The sequence below is a fragment of the Acinonyx jubatus genome, chromosome D3 (assembly GCF_027475565.1).
Source record: "Acinonyx jubatus isolate Ajub_Pintada_27869175 chromosome D3, VMU_Ajub_asm_v1.0, whole genome shotgun sequence".
Classification (NCBI taxonomy): Eukaryota; Metazoa; Chordata; class Mammalia; order Carnivora; family Felidae; genus Acinonyx; species Acinonyx jubatus.
The window spans coordinates 20,437,145-20,456,036 of NC_069392.1; the positions used below are offsets into that span (position 1 = coordinate 20,437,145).

General features: G+C 47.3%; 1 protein-coding gene across 1 annotated transcript; it reads right to left on the reverse strand.

The window, feature by feature from the left end:
* Window positions 1-16,061: 16,061 nt before the first annotated feature.
* On the reverse strand, window positions 16,062-18,318 carry LOC128312338 (uncharacterized). The gene is made up of 2 exons (XM_053205690.1): window positions 16,562-18,318; window positions 16,062-16,483 (listed from the first exon to the last, which is right to left on the reverse strand). The coding sequence occupies exons 1-2, from the start codon at window positions 17,680-17,682 to the stop codon at window positions 16,363-16,365; spliced, it is 1,242 nt and encodes a 413-aa protein (XP_053061665.1). The 5' UTR covers window positions 17,683-18,318; the 3' UTR covers window positions 16,062-16,362.
* Window positions 18,319-18,892: the final 574 nt, after the last annotated feature.

The following is an 18,892-nucleotide window of genomic DNA, read 5'->3' on the forward strand; positions in this document are numbered from 1 at the left end:
ATGTGTACGTGGACTTGAGAGCTATTGATTGTACCTTCACAATATTAAGTCATCCAGTCAATCCATGGAGTGGCATCTGTTCTCTTCTTTAAATCTTCCTTAATTTTTTTCAGCAATGTTTTGTTGTAGTTTTCAATTTACAAACTTTTTGCCTACTTGGTTAAGTTCACTCCCGAATGCTTTGTTCTCTTTTTATGTGGCGGGTAGGGCTCAGTCCATTGAGAGTCTGGCTCTTGGTTTGGCTCAGGTTGTGCTCTCACGGTTTGTGAGTTTGAGCCCCACATCAGGCTCTTCGCTGGAAGTCCGGAGCCTGCTTGAGATTTTCTCTCTCTCCCTCTCTTCCTGCCCCACCCCCACTCTCAAAGTAAGTAAATAAAAACTTAAAAAAATAAATTTTGTTCTTTTCGATGCTGTCTTAATGGAATTGTTTTCTCAATATCCTTCTGGCTTCTTCACTGTTGGCATAGAGAAAACCACCTGATGATTGCAGGGAATCACTACGTGAACTCCTGTAGGAGATACTAGATAGATTCAGGCTAGGGTTGATGATAGAGCCTGTTTCCGTATTTTGGAGGAGTAGGAACAAGTAATGAAGCAGGAGGGAGTATGAGAGGGAAGCTCTGCCTCCATGACCATGAAATGAGCAATCTCACAGGGTAGACTCTGAGCACAGGATGGGCTTAAGAACTAAGGAACCTGTGCTGCCTCCACTTTTTATGGGAGAAACAGAAAAGTATAAAGCTTTTTTTTTTTAGTTGGAGAAATAATTCATTTATATGTTCCAGAACGTATGTAATTATTCATGAAACACATATTTTAAAAGCACCAAGTATTCTCTGATGGGTGCAGGTGAGGGAGTAGTATGAAGGGTCAGGGAGGAGCCGTCTCTGTGTTCCTGACTCAATGGTTCTGCCAGGACTGAGAAGAAGGCTCTCCAGCTCCCTGCTTCCTCAGGGTTGGCCCCGGGGAGAGGACAACAGACCCTCTGCTCACACAGCCCCTCTCTGCTAGTTGACCAGTTCTCACTCCCTCTTCCACCCTCCAGCATTTCCCTGAACTCTTCACTGAACCCCAATTCCTCCTTCTTAAAGAAGGTCAATGACACCAAAAAAGAATCCCTGAAGCTTTGACATCTACCTCGGTCTGTTGGATTATTAGAAGTTGGACACAAAAGAAATGTACCCCCCTCCACTGATTTATGCCATCTTTCAAATTTACACCTGAATTGTGCAGATATTAACCTGTAAGTTTCTGACTATAAATTACTCCTCAATATATATATATTTTTATTTTGTTGCTTCCTATGCTCCATTACTGAAACATTTTCAATTACATTTGTACAATTTACAGTAACTTGGGTATTTATCTCCCTTAGTAAGAGCAAGAGATTAAAAAACTGTACAATTTTCAAATGCAGGAAGGTACTTGAAATGTTTGTTACCATCTAAAATAACACATGGTAAAGGCATCAGTAGGATGTGACATGTGCACAGACAAAAGTTCAGGGATGTTGACCAGAGGATAATTCATATTGAGGGGTATTGGAACCACCTAAGTGAAACCTTAGGGGAGAAAGTTGCCAAAGGCCATCAGTCCTCTCCCATATGTGTGTCTGGCCCACCTCTGAGTTTCCCATGTGACGAAGGAACTGAATGAGGAAGCTTGGGAAGACACATGAACCTTAAACAGAACATTGGCTCCCCTAGGATAATGCATTTTTTTTCTATGGTGTAGTTGTTTATTTCCATACATCTATTCCATATATGTGTCCCTTCTCTGTTTCTGGTCTTGGACAAAGGCAGTTAGGAGAAGCAGACGTGAAAACAGAAATAAGGAGCAGATTATCAGGAGGCACATAGAGAAATGTGGTTCAGGGAAGGGCTGTACCTGTGGCAGGTGAATAAAAGGGGAAGATTCTTTTGCAGAATCCCCAGTGAGGGTGGGATTTTTTTCCCTGTCCTCTGAGAATGACAGGTGTAATAACGTGGGGAGGAATAAATTACCCTGATGGGGAGGAGCTCAAATGTCTGAAGGTGCCCTGGAGAGGAGAGAAGGTGAAACAAGGAAGAGCAGGGGGAGAGAGGAGAATCTGAGGCAGAGAAAAAGGCCCCCATCTTCCCAGTTCATTGTGGGTTCCCCACTCAAAACCCCTGCCTCTCCACAGACGAGCTCTCTAAGGAACCTGAAGAATGTGGTGGAATGAATGGCTGAGGGTGTGAGGATGCTGGATGGACACAGAAAACCCGTGGGAAGAGTGATCCAGTCATAGCTCAGGCCATTCTCAGCTCGGAGAAGCCCCAGTGAGCCCAGGCACTGTCATCTGTCACCCACATTGTGTGCTCCAGTTTGGGGAAATGCACCTCTTACCTCCTCTCAGAATCCCCCTCAGACCTTCTTCCCATCAGAAGAGCCCTGCCCCTCATGGGATCCCTGGTATTTGGTCATTTGGCCAGGGGCCTTTATAGTGCTGACATTTCTACTGCTGTGACTTCTGCCTTCAGAGTAAGAGCAGGTGGCAGTTCTGTAATCCCGCATGGAGTGAGGTGTCATCTCCTGCAGGTGAAGGCAGGGACTCCTCTCCGAGCTGTACTTGGGCAGCAGGCAGTAATCTGACATAGATTGTGTGGTGCAAATTAACATAGGACCGCGTAGGAAACATGACAGCACAGCTTTGTGAGGGCGAATGGGGATACTGAGCCTTGCTCCCTCCTCCCCCTCAATCTTGAGAATAGAGTTATTCATGAAAATACAGTGCTGTCACTCCCCATGTACAGCCCCCACATCACTCTGGGCTGGGTGATGCTTCTAGTTACAGGGTGAGAGAAGACATGATCTCAACTCCGTGTGGACTGAGGGAGGACATTTATCATCCAGTTTCTCCATGGCGTTAGAGGGGTCACAGTGTAGGAGAGTCACACATAGGTGGGGGGGGGGGGGGGTGATGCTTGCCTGTACTGGAGCAGTCTCGGGTTTTCCCACGTGGGAGGGGGGTGGGCATCAGTGTCCACTCTGCTGTCGAGCCACAGCGCCCTCTGGTGGCCAGAGCATCACAACATGTATGGAGACAACAGCTGGCCCTCTAAGCGGTGACCCGCTTCTGATAGCTTTTCCTACATCTCCAGTAGGAAGACTGGGTGTTGGAACCAGTGATTCCCCAGGTCTTCTCTCTGTGGGGTCCCCATAGCCTAGAGGAATTCCCAGTTGTCCTACCTCATCTCTCACCTTACTCCTGCCACGTCTCCAGACATATCAGTGGTCCCTACTCTTACTAGGTCGTGGTTTTCACTCTCCATTGGGGGATTCTGCATGCTTGTCTCACAAATTCATGAATTATATTTTTGTTAAATATTCAAAAAATTATTATATTTTGGGTTTGTAGGACATTTACTACAGAATTCCTGATTAACACTTCTTAACTATAATTGGCCACGCAGAATCATTTTGGTGAATAAATCTGTGCCAGCTAAAAGTCCAAATTATCTCATGTTGTTACCCTGTTGTGATTTTATGTCCTGAACATGAAAACTGTTGCCACGTAGAGATGAAAAGTCTCTACTATCCTATTAGCGATACGGCAGAAATTCTCTAAGTGGCATCTGCATGTGGGGCACCAATAGCTGGTGTTATCACATGATGCTGGCTTTTGTCACAAGCAAGTAAGACCTAGTGACAGCCCAGGCATCACAAGCAGAGGGATTTGCCTCCCCTTCGCACTGACCTGGAGCTCAATGTGTGAGGTAACACTGTCAACCCGTATCTGAGAGTATTGGCCATTTTCAGGTCCAACACAAAGGCCACAATTTAGCAAATATCCCGAGTTCATCAAGGCATCTTTGGTCCTTCAGAAACACTTAGGATCCAAGAACCCTCTGGTTACTTGAGACTGAGTAGAATCTCAGAAGTTGGGAAAGTGCCCTTTGAGTGACAACAAAAGAACATTGTTTGTCATGAACTTTGGAAAATCTCTGCAAGTTGCACTCAAATTCACTATAAATCTAAAACTTCTCTTAAAATTAAAGTCTATTCAATAAAAAAGAGAGTAAGAGCTCTGTGAAAATCATATAGCAAAGAAAAAAAAGAGGAACAATTTAAATTTCTAGCAGGCATGAGGAAATGCAAAAGACAAATAAGAAACCAACTTCCCATGATAATAAATGAAACAGTACAACAAAGAGATCATTGGAACACCTGGGTGTCTTAGTCACTTAAGTATCTGACTCTTGATCTCAGTTCAGGTCTTGATCTCAGGATTGTGAGTTCAAGCCCCACACTGGGCTCTGTGCTGAGTGTGATGCTTACTTTAAAAAGGCGGGGGGGGGGGGGGGGGTCATAGAAGAACTGTATCTAATTGGCACATCAAAATCTTGTTTGTAAATGACAGAGTAGTTCAAGCAATTATAAACTTTTGAATGAAAATGGATAATGTATATACATACAAAATAAGAGATGACAAAATGAAAAAAGAATCTTACTGTTCACACCTATTAATAATAGATAAAAAGGAAAATTTCCTAGCAATATAAAAAAAATTCTACCAGAAAGCAATGGATAATCAGATCAATTTCTGAGGGAAAAAAGTGAAACATTATTGTGGAGCTATTCTACAAAATGACATAAGCTCCAGTTAGTTTCACAGAAAAAACAAACAGGCCTTCTGAGATCAGGTGATTCCATTTCTTGGCTTCATAGTATATATTTTTTCAAAACATTGAAAAGCTAGGAAAATGAAATTTGGTAGAAAGCATGTATAATAGTAAAAACTACACTTGATAAATAAAATACAAAGAAAATTACAGACTAATATTATGAAATATTGATGTAAATATTCTAAATTAAATACCAACAAAGAGATTCCAGTATTACGTTAATATATGGATATACCAGGGTCATATGTGATTTATTCCAGATATACAGTTGGGTTCAATATTGATAGATCTTTTAATAGAGACATTATATTAATAGATGAGTAGATACAATTTTATTTCCTCAGTAGAATTTGGAGGAGACTTTACCAATCTAAAATGAATCTCTTATTTAAAAAAACACATAAATAGAAATAGTCAAATACATTTGCAGTATGGTGACACATTCTTTCCCACACACATGTAGTTACTGTCACAGCCAGCACCTTAGCTAATGGGGTGCAGGGCAAGAATATTCCACAAGATCAGAAACAGGCAAATGTGACCTTTAACTCCATTATTACTCAGCCTCCTTCTGCAAGTATTAGACCATGCAATGAGACAAGAAAAGTCACTTGCTAAATGGATCTTAGCTTTGATGGGAGTGGACATGTAGTCCTTCCAAAAGAATCAAAGATACAATTCAGTGATAGATACTCCAGGGCTGGTGCAGCAGTGGCAGAAGAAATCTCCCCAAGGAGTACAAACAACATTGAGAACTAAAGAGAGGATGCCGCAGCTCTGGAATCTTCTAGAGGTAGGTAAATGACCAAGGACTGAGATGCAGGATTCCTCAGCATTAGGGTGGGAATTGAGCACAGTTGGACCTGACACCCAGAATCCATGAACTTCAGTGCAAAGAGATTCTGTCTCCCAACCTTATGGGAGAGATGGCATTTCTGTGTCCTTTGAGATCTTTTGTCTAGGAAGGGGATGCTGTGAGTGACGTTGGGAACAGAAGGGAAGGAGAAGCCTTCACTCCCAGGTGATGCCCCCGGAGGGACCTGGGCCCATGGTGGCAGCAACAGGAGCAGCAGAAGCAGAAGCCTTAAGATGAGGCCGAGCAGCTGGTGGGGCCTCTGCCTCCCAGCAGATGACAAAGGGGTTTGACCTTAGTTCCCATGAGCCTGGGGCTCTGTGTGAGCCCTGAGATGCTGTCACAAGATGGTCAGTAAGGAGCAGCCTCGTCCTCAGTTCTCAGCCCAGTGATGGTCATGGAGCCAGAGTTGCTAAACATGGAGCCAGAGGACAGATCAGGGTCTTCAGAGGGTCTAATCATCACAATAGATGAAGATTTGGGGTCCCCTTCATGGGAGCTGTTAGTATCAGGACACATACAGTACACTGTGGGTGTGTCCTGACCCAGATATGGCTGGATTCTGTGTCCCTGGTTCTTCTCTGACTCACCATGGACTCTGTCCCCTGGGCAGCCTTCCACTGACACCCAGGTATTTCAGCTGGATTTGAGAAGAATCACACGATCTACTGCTGCCAGAGACAGGCTTAGGGGGCAGAATTTTTAAAAAGTGATAAGATTTTGTGGATAAAGTACCCTGAGATGGCTCTTAGACCACAGTTCAGGCAAAACAAATGAAGGGAACAGTTGAGTCGGCTGAAGATTTGGGGCTGCTCACAGGAAGTCCATCGCTGTCGGGACAACAGGATTTTGTCTCACTTCCCCACAGGCCTGCAGCATTGTGTAATGACTCTGTCATCAAAGTATTGGCAGTAATAATCAGCCTCATCTTCAGGCTGGAGCCCAGTGATGGTCAGAGAGTGGGAGTTGCCAGACTTGGAGCCAGAAAATCGACTGGGGACCCCAGAAGGACGATTGTTGTTACCATAGATGAGAAGTTTCTGGGCCGCTCCTGGGAGTTGCTGGTACCAGTGTATAAATTCACCACCCCAAAAACTGGAGTCGCTGACGGTGCATGAAATAGTGACGGTCTGCCCCAGAGCCCCAGACACCAAGGGAGGCTGAGTCAGCACAGACTGGGCCCAGGATCCTGAAAGGGGGAGAGACACAGAGAACATGATGCCAGGGTCTAGAGTCAAGAGGAGGATGTGGGGCCCCACCTGTCCTCCCAGAACCCCTTCCCCTGTGCCCATATCCAGTCACCTGTGCAGTGAGTGAGGAGGGTGAAGAGGAGAGGGGACCAGGCCATGGTGGACACCATCACTGATCCTGCCTTCTGTGGCTCCCAGCTGAGCAGAACTCCCCTAATCTGTCCCTTCTTCGTCCTCTGAGATAGGGAGGGCCCATCCATGCAAATGATACCCCAGCTCTCTGGACCCTCACTGGTCCTGGGTCCCTCTGTCTGAAGGTGTCACGGAGGTGGGCAGGGGAGGGGCTGTGTGGGGCCAGAGGGTGGAGAGGTTACAGCTGTGAGTCTTGAGAAAGACACAGGCAGTGCCAGGTGGTAAGTCCTAGCTCTGATCACCTTTGGCACCTCAGAAACATGCCCTGGTTGCCCCCTGTGTCCAGGCTCAGACACACCATTGTGTGATGTGGTAACCAGAGCCAGACACAGTTCCTGCCTTCCCTCTGTCCACTGTCTCATACCTTAGGGCCAGTCCATGTGTCTCTTACACAAACTCTTCTTAGATCAGGATCAACTGCAGAGAAGTGATGGGTCCCCATGGACACATGACCCTTTCTGCACAAGATGCTAGGTCTTTCCTCTTATGTGATTACTTCCAGGTTTCCAGAGCCCTCCTTCCTCTGAGATTCCCACAGCACTGTGGAGATCAGGAGCTCTTCTTTTCAGGTTGTTAGTAGAAGCCTTCATGTGCATTCCTAGAGGGGTTACACCCTGACAATCTTTGTTGTCTCTCAGTATTTCCATCAGGTTGAAACAGTTCTCCACACACTGTGGGCAGTGAATCCCTCCTAGGATCTGTTCTCCCAACACACAGACACAGTCTGCAGGAGCCCTGCCAGGTGAGGCTGTGTGTGGCACTGACCTCAGTGCCAAAGGATCCACTGTCTGAAAATTCCAGGTGAGATGGAGTGAAAGTAGCAGATACTCTGACAGAATGTGTTAGTCGCCACTTAGCCAACCGTGCACATCAAATATGTGTATATTTTTATAGAATTTAACTCAAAATTGATTTAATCTCAATGTTCATATCATTGTGAATATGCAGGTACAGTCACTAACACACTTTTCCCACACCTGTGTATACGGCAGAAAGAACATGAATGGAAATTGTGACGAATAACATGGGTGGGACCACAATGGAAAGAATGTCTTCTTTTCTTGTTCCAGTAGGAATTCATGTACTTTTACTAAAATGGCTTGATTTCTTATTTATTTATTTATTTATTTATTTATTTATTTATTCTTTTTACTTACAAGTTTTGGATCCAGGGTCTGTTCCTCCAGGAAGGAAAGCCCACCACTTTTCCCAATGAAACCCCCTGAGGGGCCTGTTCCTGAGGACTTCACAGCCATCTCAGCGATGGAATTACCAAACCCAGAGCTTCCAGGATGGAGGGATTTGGGGTCAGACTCTTCTCTGGGGTAGGCAGAGCCCTAGTCCCTGTGCCTTGTGACCAGCATGTTCAGGATAGAGCAATTGTCCATTCAGCCATCCATGAGTAGAGGAATGAATTCCTGTTACCCAAGGTCATCTGCACCAGACATTTCTGTCAAAGGTCCCACATGTGAGTGGAGGAGAGGTGAAGGTAAGGGGGACTGTGTCCCTGAGGTCACAGGCACTGTGACCCTGGGTTGGAACTGAAGACTTTTCCCAGATGTCCAGCCTGACAGGAGGTGTCACTGGGGAGACTGAGTGAGTGACAACCAGCCCTGACAGCACAGGAAGGTTGCATCTCGTGTCCCAGTGGGCCTTGACCTCCTTGGGAACAGCACTGGGTCTGCTGTCCCAGAATCAGTGTATTGATCAGCTTCAGGCACTGACTGGAGTCCAGAAACTCCACCTGGGATTCCTGAGCATCAGCCTTGTCCCAGGAGAGCAGATGTTCAGAACACGTCCTGGTCGCCCTGTGACAGGACCCCAGTTACACTCGATGTCACCAGTTGTTTCCTGCTGATGCAGATTCTGCCTTTTGGAATTTGTGACACTGAGGACAGCTGAGTGAGCACAGGCCGACCCTTACTTGTGGAGGAACAGACAAGCCTAGAACCTGCAGAGTCCAGAACGGTATTCACTCAGAGAGAGGAGAGTGTGTGTGTGTGTGTGTGTGTGTGTGTCCCAAATGAGGCTAGGAGGCCCCCTGTCCCTCATATGGCATGTAAACACCCTGAGGAATGGTTCTCTGGAAAATCTACCCATGAAGCTGATTCTCTTTAATAACACCCAGGGTCCTGGATCCTGAACCTAAAGGTAAGCATGTTAAGATTTTTACGGCGAAAAGAATTATGTAGGCCAGGAAAACTCATTTGAGAACAGACCTGTTAATTCACTGATTCAGAAGTCCAGGTCTTGTTGAGTTGGGAGGGTTTTATCTCTGCAGACACAAGAGCGACAGCTCTGGGATCTTCAGGTGTCAGGAAGCATAGGGCAGGGTTCAGCACCTCCTTCCTGCCACCACAGCACAGCCAGCACCACAGTTCCCTGTGTCCCCAGGTGAGAACAGGGAATGAGAAGAACACAGTGCTGACATGTCTTGTGAAAACAAAACCACTACAACCTGGAACTTTATGTGCTGTAGAAAAAAATGTTTCTGCACTGCATCTACTATACAGAAAATTCTTAGAAATCAGTATCTGGAACATAAGAAAAACAATGACATATCTTAAAATATGCAGGTGATCCTTTGTCTGTGTATTCCTCCAAGGCCCCCCATGGGAGGGGCATCCGTTAATTCTGAAGTGGGTAAAAATCAGTAAGTTCCATGTGCAAATACCTGAAAGTTAGTTGAACATATCCTTTTTAGAAAAATGTAATAACTTTACTTTCATATTAAGAATGACAAGGCATGTTGGGAACAAAAAAATGGAGCCTGAGAGTGAGAGCAGGAAGGAGAATGTGAGGGGTTTCATGCAGCTCTATTTTCTGCTCATTCTCCTCCCTAGAGATGGACATTGGAGACTGCAAACTGCAAGATCACTTCCAGTTTTCTCTAAATCCTCATGTGGATAGTGGATACGGAGGTCAGACCTGAAGAGCCAGAGGGAGAGATTGAAGCCTGAGGGACTCGAGGCAGAGGGGAGAAAAGGAGGGAGTGGGGGGGGGGGGGGTGTGGTCAGAGAGAGTGTATGATCTGGTCCAAGATTACGTGTAGCTTGTTCAGAGAGAGGGGACTGTGTCTATGACCAGGGTCATTGTCAATCAGCTGTGGGTACATCAGTACTGACACAAGGTTACACTTTATGGAATAAGATGATGGAACTGATGTGTGGATGAATGTTTGATGGGTGGCATGTTTAGTTTCAGACGCAGTATTTACTCCTGTTCATCTTCTCCAGACCCCAGGGGCATGTGCAGTTGAACTGATAGGTCATCTGTCCCTGTCTTCCTGGGATGCCCTGTGCTGTCTCACGTTACATTCAAACATGCATGTCTCTCTTTCCCCAGTTTAATAACAGATCTTTCTGCAGAACAGTGCCCCCCAAATGTGTCTCCACATAAATTTCTCACTGAAAAGAGACTCAGAGATAAGGTCTGTGGGACGAAGGCCTTTTGTCTCACTTCCTCATCTGCCTGTGTCACTGTGAGAAGCATAATTATGTCCAGTCAGACAGTTATAGTCAGTCTTGCCCTCAGGTTGCAGCCCAGAGATGCCCTGCATTGGCCAAGGCATCTCTGGATCCAGAGAAGCAGCTGGGGACCCCAGAGCCCTGGTGCTTATTTGAGTCTGAGTAGTAGTACAGGAGATACTGAGGGGGGCTCCCGGGCTTCTGTTGGTACCAATTTATGTAGTAGCTGCCGACATTGAATCCACTGCTCAGGGTGCAGGTAAGTCTGACAGTTGCCCCCAGAGATGCAGAGAGGGAAGGAGGCTGGGTCAGCACAGGCTGGGACAGGGAAACTGCAAACACAGACACTGATGGATGATGGATCAGGGACCAGGATAAAGTTTCCCAGGCTCTGATCCAGAGGGACTAATTTATTCGAGAAGTCTTCCCTGGGTCCCAGAGAACTGTCCCTACCTGTGCAGTGAGACAGGAGCAGAAGGAAGATAGGAATCTAAGCCATAGTGATGCAGCCCCATGTCCCCACAGTGGTCTAGGCTGCCCCAGGCCTCTTTTTCTCCTCCACCCTCTGTCACAGGAGGGGCTGTCCATGCAAATGAGTTCTATCCAGTGACTGCCCAGCCCCTCCCTGACCCCAGGTCCTGGAGCTCAGCTTACACCACACATTCAGGAAGATGGAGGTTGGCTTCAGCCCTAAGGAGAGCCCTGGGGGGAACACCTGCTGAGACAACATAAAGGTCCTTGCTCAGGGGACTGTGCCAGGCCAGAGGGGACACAGCTGCTGAGTCCCCATCAGGAAGCCCTGGGAAGCTCCTTTGACTGAGTGGTCCTCATTGAGCAGCTGAGTAGGGACCACAGGGAAGTCCCACAACACACCTTTCCGGTATTAAGTGGAAAAATGAAAATATCCTAAGAGAACTCCTATTGAAAAGAGATATAATACATAATTTCCTAAGAAGATTAAAAAATGGCTCTACTAGAAATAAATGGAGTAAACAGATCAATTTTAAAATGAAAGTGGAAAATGTTATTATCAACCACTTCCCCTGAAGGCAGAAGATTTGGACATTTTCACAGGAAACATCTAACAAAACTTCAGAACAGATGGCTCCACTTTATTTACTTCATATTTTTCCATAATATCTAGAAGGATGGATTATTTCTTAGTTGTTTAAAAAAGGCTGTAACACTGGAATACTACTTGGCAATGAGAAAGAATGAAATCTGGCCTTTTGTAGCAACATGGATGGAACTGGAGAGTGTTATGTGAAGTGAAATAAGTCAGGCAGAGAAAGACAGATACCATATGCTTTCACTCATATGTGGATCCCGCAAAACTCAACAGAAGACCGGGGGGGAGGAGAAGGGGGGAAAAAGTTACAGGGAGGGAAGGAGGCAAACTATAAGAGACTCTTAAATACGGAGAATAAACTGAGGGTTGATGGGGAGTGGGGGGGAGGGGAAAATGGGTGATGGGCATTGAGGAGGGCACCTGTTGGGATGAGCACTGGGTGTTGTATGGAAACCAATTTGACAATAAATTTCATATTAAAAAAATTAAATAAATAAATAAAAAGGCTGTAACAAAAATAAACAAAAGAGCTATAACAGTGATAAATCCACCTTCCAAATAAATTTCATGAAATGGAAAATTACAGACCAATAACATTAAATATTGTTATAAATATTATAAATAAAATATTAAAAGATATTGTCATTGTAATAGGTCAACTTATAAGATATCAGAAAGCTTATTGTATATAAGTTTGGCTTAAACTCACCTTTCATGAATAATTGAGATAAAAGGCTTATGTAGTTCCCTTATTAGGGTTATCAGAAATTACTAACCGCCCTATCTCACTTCTGTGACCTCGCCTGCTTGCTAAATAGATTAACTTAGGATGCAAAACGCTCCCCCACCCCTTCTACCAAGATCTGGCCCAGGCAAGACCAACATGTAAAAAGTCATTGAGAGGCTAAGAGAAAAGTTACCAGGTGTACTCACAACTGCAGAGAAAAATCTTTCCCTTCCCCCGCCGTTCCCGAAACCAGCCAGGGCGTGCCCGGTCGTAGTCTGACATAAAGGCGGGAACCAATCAAGTTCTGCTGAATGGTTTGAAATAAAGGCGGGAACCAATCAAGTTCTGCTGAGCGTTCAAATTTAAATGTCAGCCTATAACAACTCTGTAACCTCAAAAAAAAATCCCTAACTTGTTTGTGCCTGTCTATAAAAGAAGCTGTAAGATTCTTGCTCGGGGCCTCTTGCGTCACCGGCGACCAGGTTCGAACCGACCCTTGCCGCTTGGCTTTGGCTCTGGACTCTAGTGGTTTGTTTTCGGGGGGTCTCTCGAATCGGGGCATATCATCATGTACTTGCTGCCCCACGGCATCTTAGGTGTCTAACTATGATTGGTCATTTTAAACCCTCTTAGGGTAAAGACCTTTAAATTGATAGGTTCCTGCCAAAACTAATGTCTGTGTGTCACAGTATAATTGGCTACCATGAAATGTTGTAAATTGTAATTGGTTAATTCTAAATAATGACGTATTCTGACTTGCTAAAATCCCTATAAGCTCACTGATACCTTTGTTCGGGGCCATTCTCTGCACTTTTCTCCTTAAGATCAGGAGATCAGGTTTGGCCCAGACGTGAATAAAATCTTGCCTCACTTCTATTCAGCATCTGGTGGTTTTTTTTCGACATCACCCTGTTTCAGTCATACCATAATAATAAATTGACACACCATTACCAGTGTGACTAATTCCAAAGGTATAAGTCAGGTTCCATATTGAGAAATATTTTAATATTCCACACCATATTATTATATCAAAAGATATGCTCTATTGTCCCAACTGATCTTGAAAGAGCCCTTGAGAAAATTTAACACTAAATCTTAATAAAAACCACAGAAAAATTCAAACAGATACATTTATAATGTGGTAATACACACTCTGTGTCTCATACTTGTGATGTAGTCCTGAGGTCAGCATCTGAGTTCATGGAGTAGTGAACAGGATCATTCCCACAAAGTTCAGGAAGAGGCAAAGGTGATCATTACTTCTGTTATCATTCAACATTACTCTACAAGTATTAGAAAATGCAATTAAAAGAAGTAAAATCAATGGTCACGAGTTATCTTTAAGGGGAAACAAGAAATGGTCATACTTAAGATCCAAATGGATATTGTAGCCTCAGATAGGTCAGTCAGGGAGGAAGTTAATGCAGAGATCTCCCCAATGAGTGATTTGTTATGCCCAGAATTCGTGATCCCCAAAGACCACTAGGGAGCCGAGTCCGATGCAAAAGCAAAGAGCCTTTATTCGAGCTAGTTCGAGCTCAATCCCCTACCTGCACCGACGCAGCGGTGAGATACCAGGGAAAGAGAGAGAGTTTCAAAAGGACAAAGGTTTTATTGGGGCCTGGGGGCAGTTGGTGAGGTAATGGCTATGGCCTCAGCCGATTGGCTGGGGAAGGGTCCTGGGGAAGGGTCGAGTCCTGTTAGGCAGGTGAGGGGGGGGTTACTCAAGGGGAGGAGGTGTGGTCAAGGTGAAGGACACAGAACAAGATGGAGTCTGCTGGCGTAGGCCTGCCCTTTCATTCCCCCCTTGTCATGTAGCTTAGGGACCCAATCATGGGACCGGCTGCATTTATGGTGACAAGGGGAACAGAGTTTGGAGGTTTACGCAAAGTTCTGGGAACCAAGTGTCCCTGGGGTGGCTCTGGGACGTCTGATTAAGTATTGTCCCCGAGCTGGTGTCTATGATCTGCCAGGTGATGTTTTGGGGGGTGTGGGGACTCCCGGCAGCATGAGCAATGACAAGCAGAGTTAACAGAGTTACCAATATTAGGTAGGTCAAATGCGCTGTAGCTTGAGCTTGAGCGGGTTGTGTTGGTCCCGACTGATGGCCCATCGCGTGACAACGTCCTTCCGGATCGAGGAGGGGTCCGCTGGCTGAGCGTGGGTGTGATGGACCCAGGTCGCGATGCCGTCTACCTTGAGAGCGGTGGGGGTTGTCAACACCACGATGTAGGGTCCCTTCCAGCGCGGCTCGAGAGTCTCTCGGTGGTGCCTCTTGACGTAGACCCAGTCTCCTGGCCTGTACTGATGAGGTGTCGGGATCGGGCCAGCCTCGTAGATGGCACGGAGGCGTGGCCAAATGTCCTCGTGCGCCCTCTGGAGCCCGCTCAAGGAAAGAAAAAGTTCTTGATCTTTAAACTCAGCAATAAGTTCAGCTCGAAGGCTGGGAATAACAGGGGGTGGCCTGCCAAACATGATCTCGTAGGGAGTAAAACCCAGAGTGTAAGGAGTGTTTCTAACCCGGTAAAGGGCGTACGGTAGGAGAGTCCCCGCCAGTCTCCATGGTTAATTTGGTAAGGGTCTCTTTTAGGGTTCTATTCATTCTTTCTACCTGTCCTGAGCTCTGGGCCTATAAGCATAATGTAATTTCCAGTTTGCCCCCACCGCCTTGGCTACTGCCTGTGTTACCTGAGATAAAAGCTGGTCCATTGTCTGATCCTACCAGGGCAGGAAAACCATACTGGGTAAGATGTCTTCTAGTAGCTTCTTAGCCACCGTCTGAGCCGTTTCATGCTTGGTTGGGTATGCCTCCACCCAGCCAGAGAAGGTGTCTGTAAATACCAGGTCCTCGTGTAGTGCCTCGTCGAAGATGGTGGGTGAATTTTTGAATCCCTGAGGTAGCCGTGTCCAGGTGAGCTGCCCACTGTAGCCCTCCTCCGGATCATGCCACTCGAAGGCGAACAAGGGTTGGCTCTGGGGTGCCAGCGGCAGACTGAAGAAGGCGTCCTTTAAATCTAGTACAGTATTCCAGACCCTGGAGGGCGCCAAGGAGCTCAAGAGAGTATATGGGTTGGGAACAGTTGGGTGTATGTCCACGACCCTCTTATTTACTTCCCGGAGGTCTTGTACCGGTCGGTAGTCATTTGTGTGAGGCTTTTTGACCAGCAGTAAGGGGGTGTTCCAGGCAGACTGGCAAGGAACTAGTACCCCTAGGCTTCGTCGTCTCCGGATGTGTGGCTGGATCCCCTTCCGGGCCTCCTGAGACATGGGGTATTGTTTGATCCTTACCGGACTCTCTCCTGGCTTGAGCTCTACCAGGACTGGGGTCCTGTGAGAGGCTAGTCCCATCCCCCCTGTCTCTGCCCAAACCGAGGGGAATTCTCGTAGCCATCTGTCTATATTATCCTCTCTCGGGAGCGCCTCCTGGTGGAGGAGGTATTCATCCTCCAGTTTCATGGTCAGGACCTGGATGGGGTGGCCCTTGCCATCGGTGACCTGAGGCCCCCCTTGTCTGAAAGTTATCTGAGCTCCAATCTTGGTCAGTAAGTCCCGTCCTAACAGCGGGTAGGGGCATTCTGGTATTACCATAAAGGAGTGGGATACCCGGCCCCTTCCCAAATCTACTGTTCTTCGGGTAGTCCATGAATACTGGCTCATACCAGTTGCCCCTTGTACCCAGGACTTCTTGCTGGCTAGTTTTCCTTGTGGGGTGCGGAGGACCGAATGTTGTGCTCCGGTGTCGACAAGGAAGTCAATAGGGGTCCCCTCCACTTTAAGAGTTACCCTGGGTTCGGGGAGAGGGTCCGAACCCTGACTCCCCTAATCACTTAGTTCATCCAGCTGTAGGACTTTTACTCGATCAGTCTTGCTTCCCTTCCCGTCAGCTCTTTTTGGACAATCTCGGGCCCAATGCCCTATCTCCTTGCAGTATGCGCACTGATCCTTCTGCAGCCTCTGCTTCCCCCCCTTGGTGCTTTTACCTTTTCTTGTGTCCTCTGCCAGCTGCCGGAGACGGCGGTCTCGTTCCTCGGGGAAGTCAGCAGTGGTAGCTAGTAGTATTCTGGCCAGGTCTCGAGTCTGCTTACTGCTGGCAGCCACCATGGCGCAAACCCTGCTTGTCCTCAGGAGGCTCCCGGTTATTATATACCTTTTTGGCTACCACCAGTAAGTCCTGCAGACTTTTTTTCTCCTAGTCTATCTATTTTCTGTAATTTTCTCCTAATGTCTTTGGCCAATTGGTTTACAAAGGCCATGATAACAGCTGCCTTGCTTTCCGGAGCCTCTGGATCCATGGGGGTATAGGTACGGAATGCCTCCATGATCCGTTCTAAAAAAGCAGCTGGAGATTCATCTTTTCCCTGTTGTACATTTCCTACCTTGGCCAAATTGGTTGGCTTTCTAGCAGCCATTCGGAGACCCCCCCATTAGAGTCTGGCGGTAGACCCGGAGCCTCTCCTTACCTTCTTTCCTGTTGAAATCCCACTGGGGCCGAGTTAAGGGGAAGGAGGCATCTATCTGAGCCTGGTTGGTGGTGGGATTCCCGTCTGCGCCTGGAACTAGTTTTCGGGCCCCACTGAGGATTCTTTCTCTTTCTTCAGTCGTGAACAGGACCTGCAAAAGCCGCTGGCAATCATCCCACGTGGGCTGATGGGTAAAAAGAACAGAGTCTAATAAATCAATAAGCCCTGCCGGTTTCTCGGAAAACTTAGGATTCTGAGCTTTCCAATTGTAGAGGTCACTAGTGGCGAAAGGCCAATAGTGATGGGGCTGATTCCCCTCCGCGTCTGGGGGTCCGGTGGCTCGCAGGGGCAGAATAGTGGAGTCGGCGGCTGATTGCCCCCTCTGAGCCCTTTGTCTGGTAAAGGGCGGGCTTCCCCCTGGAGCGTTTCCGCCTCCCGCTCTCGGAACAGCGTCTGCCTCCCCCCGAGGGGGAGGATGGTGTTCTTCCGGCATCCTAGAGGGGTTATACGGGGGAGGAAAAATTAATTCTTCTTCAGTACCCCCCTGTAGGACAGGGTAGAGGGGTGCTGAAGGCTGGGTAAGACTTTTCCTCTTCTCTGTCTCCTGCAAAGCAAGAATGGGTTTTGGCTCCGGAGGGAGCAGGGTTAGGAAGGGCTTAAGCCAAGAGGGTGGGTCTTCTACAAGGTCCTGCCAAGTGATAATGTAAGGGAGCTGATCAAGATGGCCCGCCTTAGGCTGAGAGATGATACTCCTGACTCGGTGGATGGTAGGGAGGTCGAAGGTCCCCTCTGGTGGCCATCCGACATTGAAAGTTGGCCACTCACTAGAACAAAAAAACTGCAACTGACCCTTTCGGACGTCCACACTGAGGTTGTTAGCTCTTCCCCTCACATCCTTAAAGTGATCAATCGTAATACTTAGAGGAGTAGTCTGAGTCTGTCCCATAACGTCCGTCCAGTAAGTCCACAGAACAAAACAGAGAAACACAAAAACAGACAAACAGAGGGCCCCTAGAAAGTCTTCCAACTCCATGGAAGCAAAACTGCAAGCTAGCTTAGACCTTTGAGGGGATTCCATGTCCCTCCAAAACCGATGAGGGGATTCCACGTCCCTCCAAAGACGACGGCCTCACGCCGACCAGCGGGAGCGACCCGCCTCGTCTCAGACCTTTGAGGGGATTCCACGTCCCTCCAGAAGAGAGAATCGGAACGTCTTCCGAAACTCCCGGCCCGTGGTCCTCCAGTGCGTCCACTTAGACCGCGTCGGGCACTACCAGAATTCCAGAAATGAGCTCACACAGAAAAGACAGAACAAACAGACACTAACCGTGGCCAGTCAGGCTCTCCGGGTCGGGGGTCCCTCGGGGTTCTTGGGGATCCCGGGCCGAGCCCCCAAATGTTATGCCCAGAATTCGTGATCCCCAAAGACCACTAGGGAGCCGAGTCCGATGCAAAAGCAAAGAGCCTTTATTCGAGCTAGCTCGAGCTCAATCCCCTACCTGCACCGACGCAGCGGTGAGATACCAGGGAAAGAGAGCGAGTTTCAAAAGGACAAAGGTTTTATTGGGGCCTGGGGGCAGTTGGTGAGGTAATGGCTATGGCCTCAGCCGATTGGCTGGGGAAGGGTCCTGGGGAAGGGTCGAGTCCTGTTAGGCAGGTGAGGGGGGGGTTACTCAAGGGGAGGAGGTGTGGTCAAGGTGAAGGACACAGAACAAGATGGAGTCGGCTGGCGTAGGCCCGCCCTTTCAATTAATCATTAAATGTGCCTAGTACTGGTGACACTTAGTGACAGAGGCATGACAAGTGGAACAAGGGCAGCAGAGAAGAGGTCTTGGCCCACTTGCCCTGGGGTGAAGAGTACTATGGAAGGTGTGAAGAGGGGCCCCCAGATCCAAAGTGATCATCTATCTCCCACTCAGGCTGCATCTAAGTGATGTCAATCATCACATTTATGGGGCTTCTGTCTCACATTTCTGAGACTTCCAGGGAAAAAATTGTGGACCTTTGTCGGTGTAACTAGTACACTGAGACATGGGTTGTGAGTCTTGTGCCACTGCATCTGTTCCTTGATGCATTGAGGAGACGGCAGATCCTGTGTTACCTCAGGATCTCCTTCTCCTAAAATCTGGCAAAGAATCACTACATAACAGACTGAAGGAGAAATTCCAGGACATTATGGAGACTCCATAGAGCTCAGTCTCCTGAGGTTCCATTGTGGGGATTCTGCCTACAAGCTCTTATTCTCTGGGTAGACTTTCCTAAGATCCCACTTTCTCCTTGGAAATGCA

Bases quoted from the DNA above. Each gene is read 5' to 3' on its own strand.
- LOC128312338 (XM_053205690.1), bottom strand. From the start codon at position 17,682: ATGGAATCCCCTCAAAGGTCTAAGCTAGCTTGCAGTTTTGCTTCCATG. The intron at 16,484-16,561 runs GTCTCCGAATGG...ATGAATCTCCAG, and splicing joins CGCCAGACTCTAATGGGGGG to CTGCTTTTTTAGAACGGATC.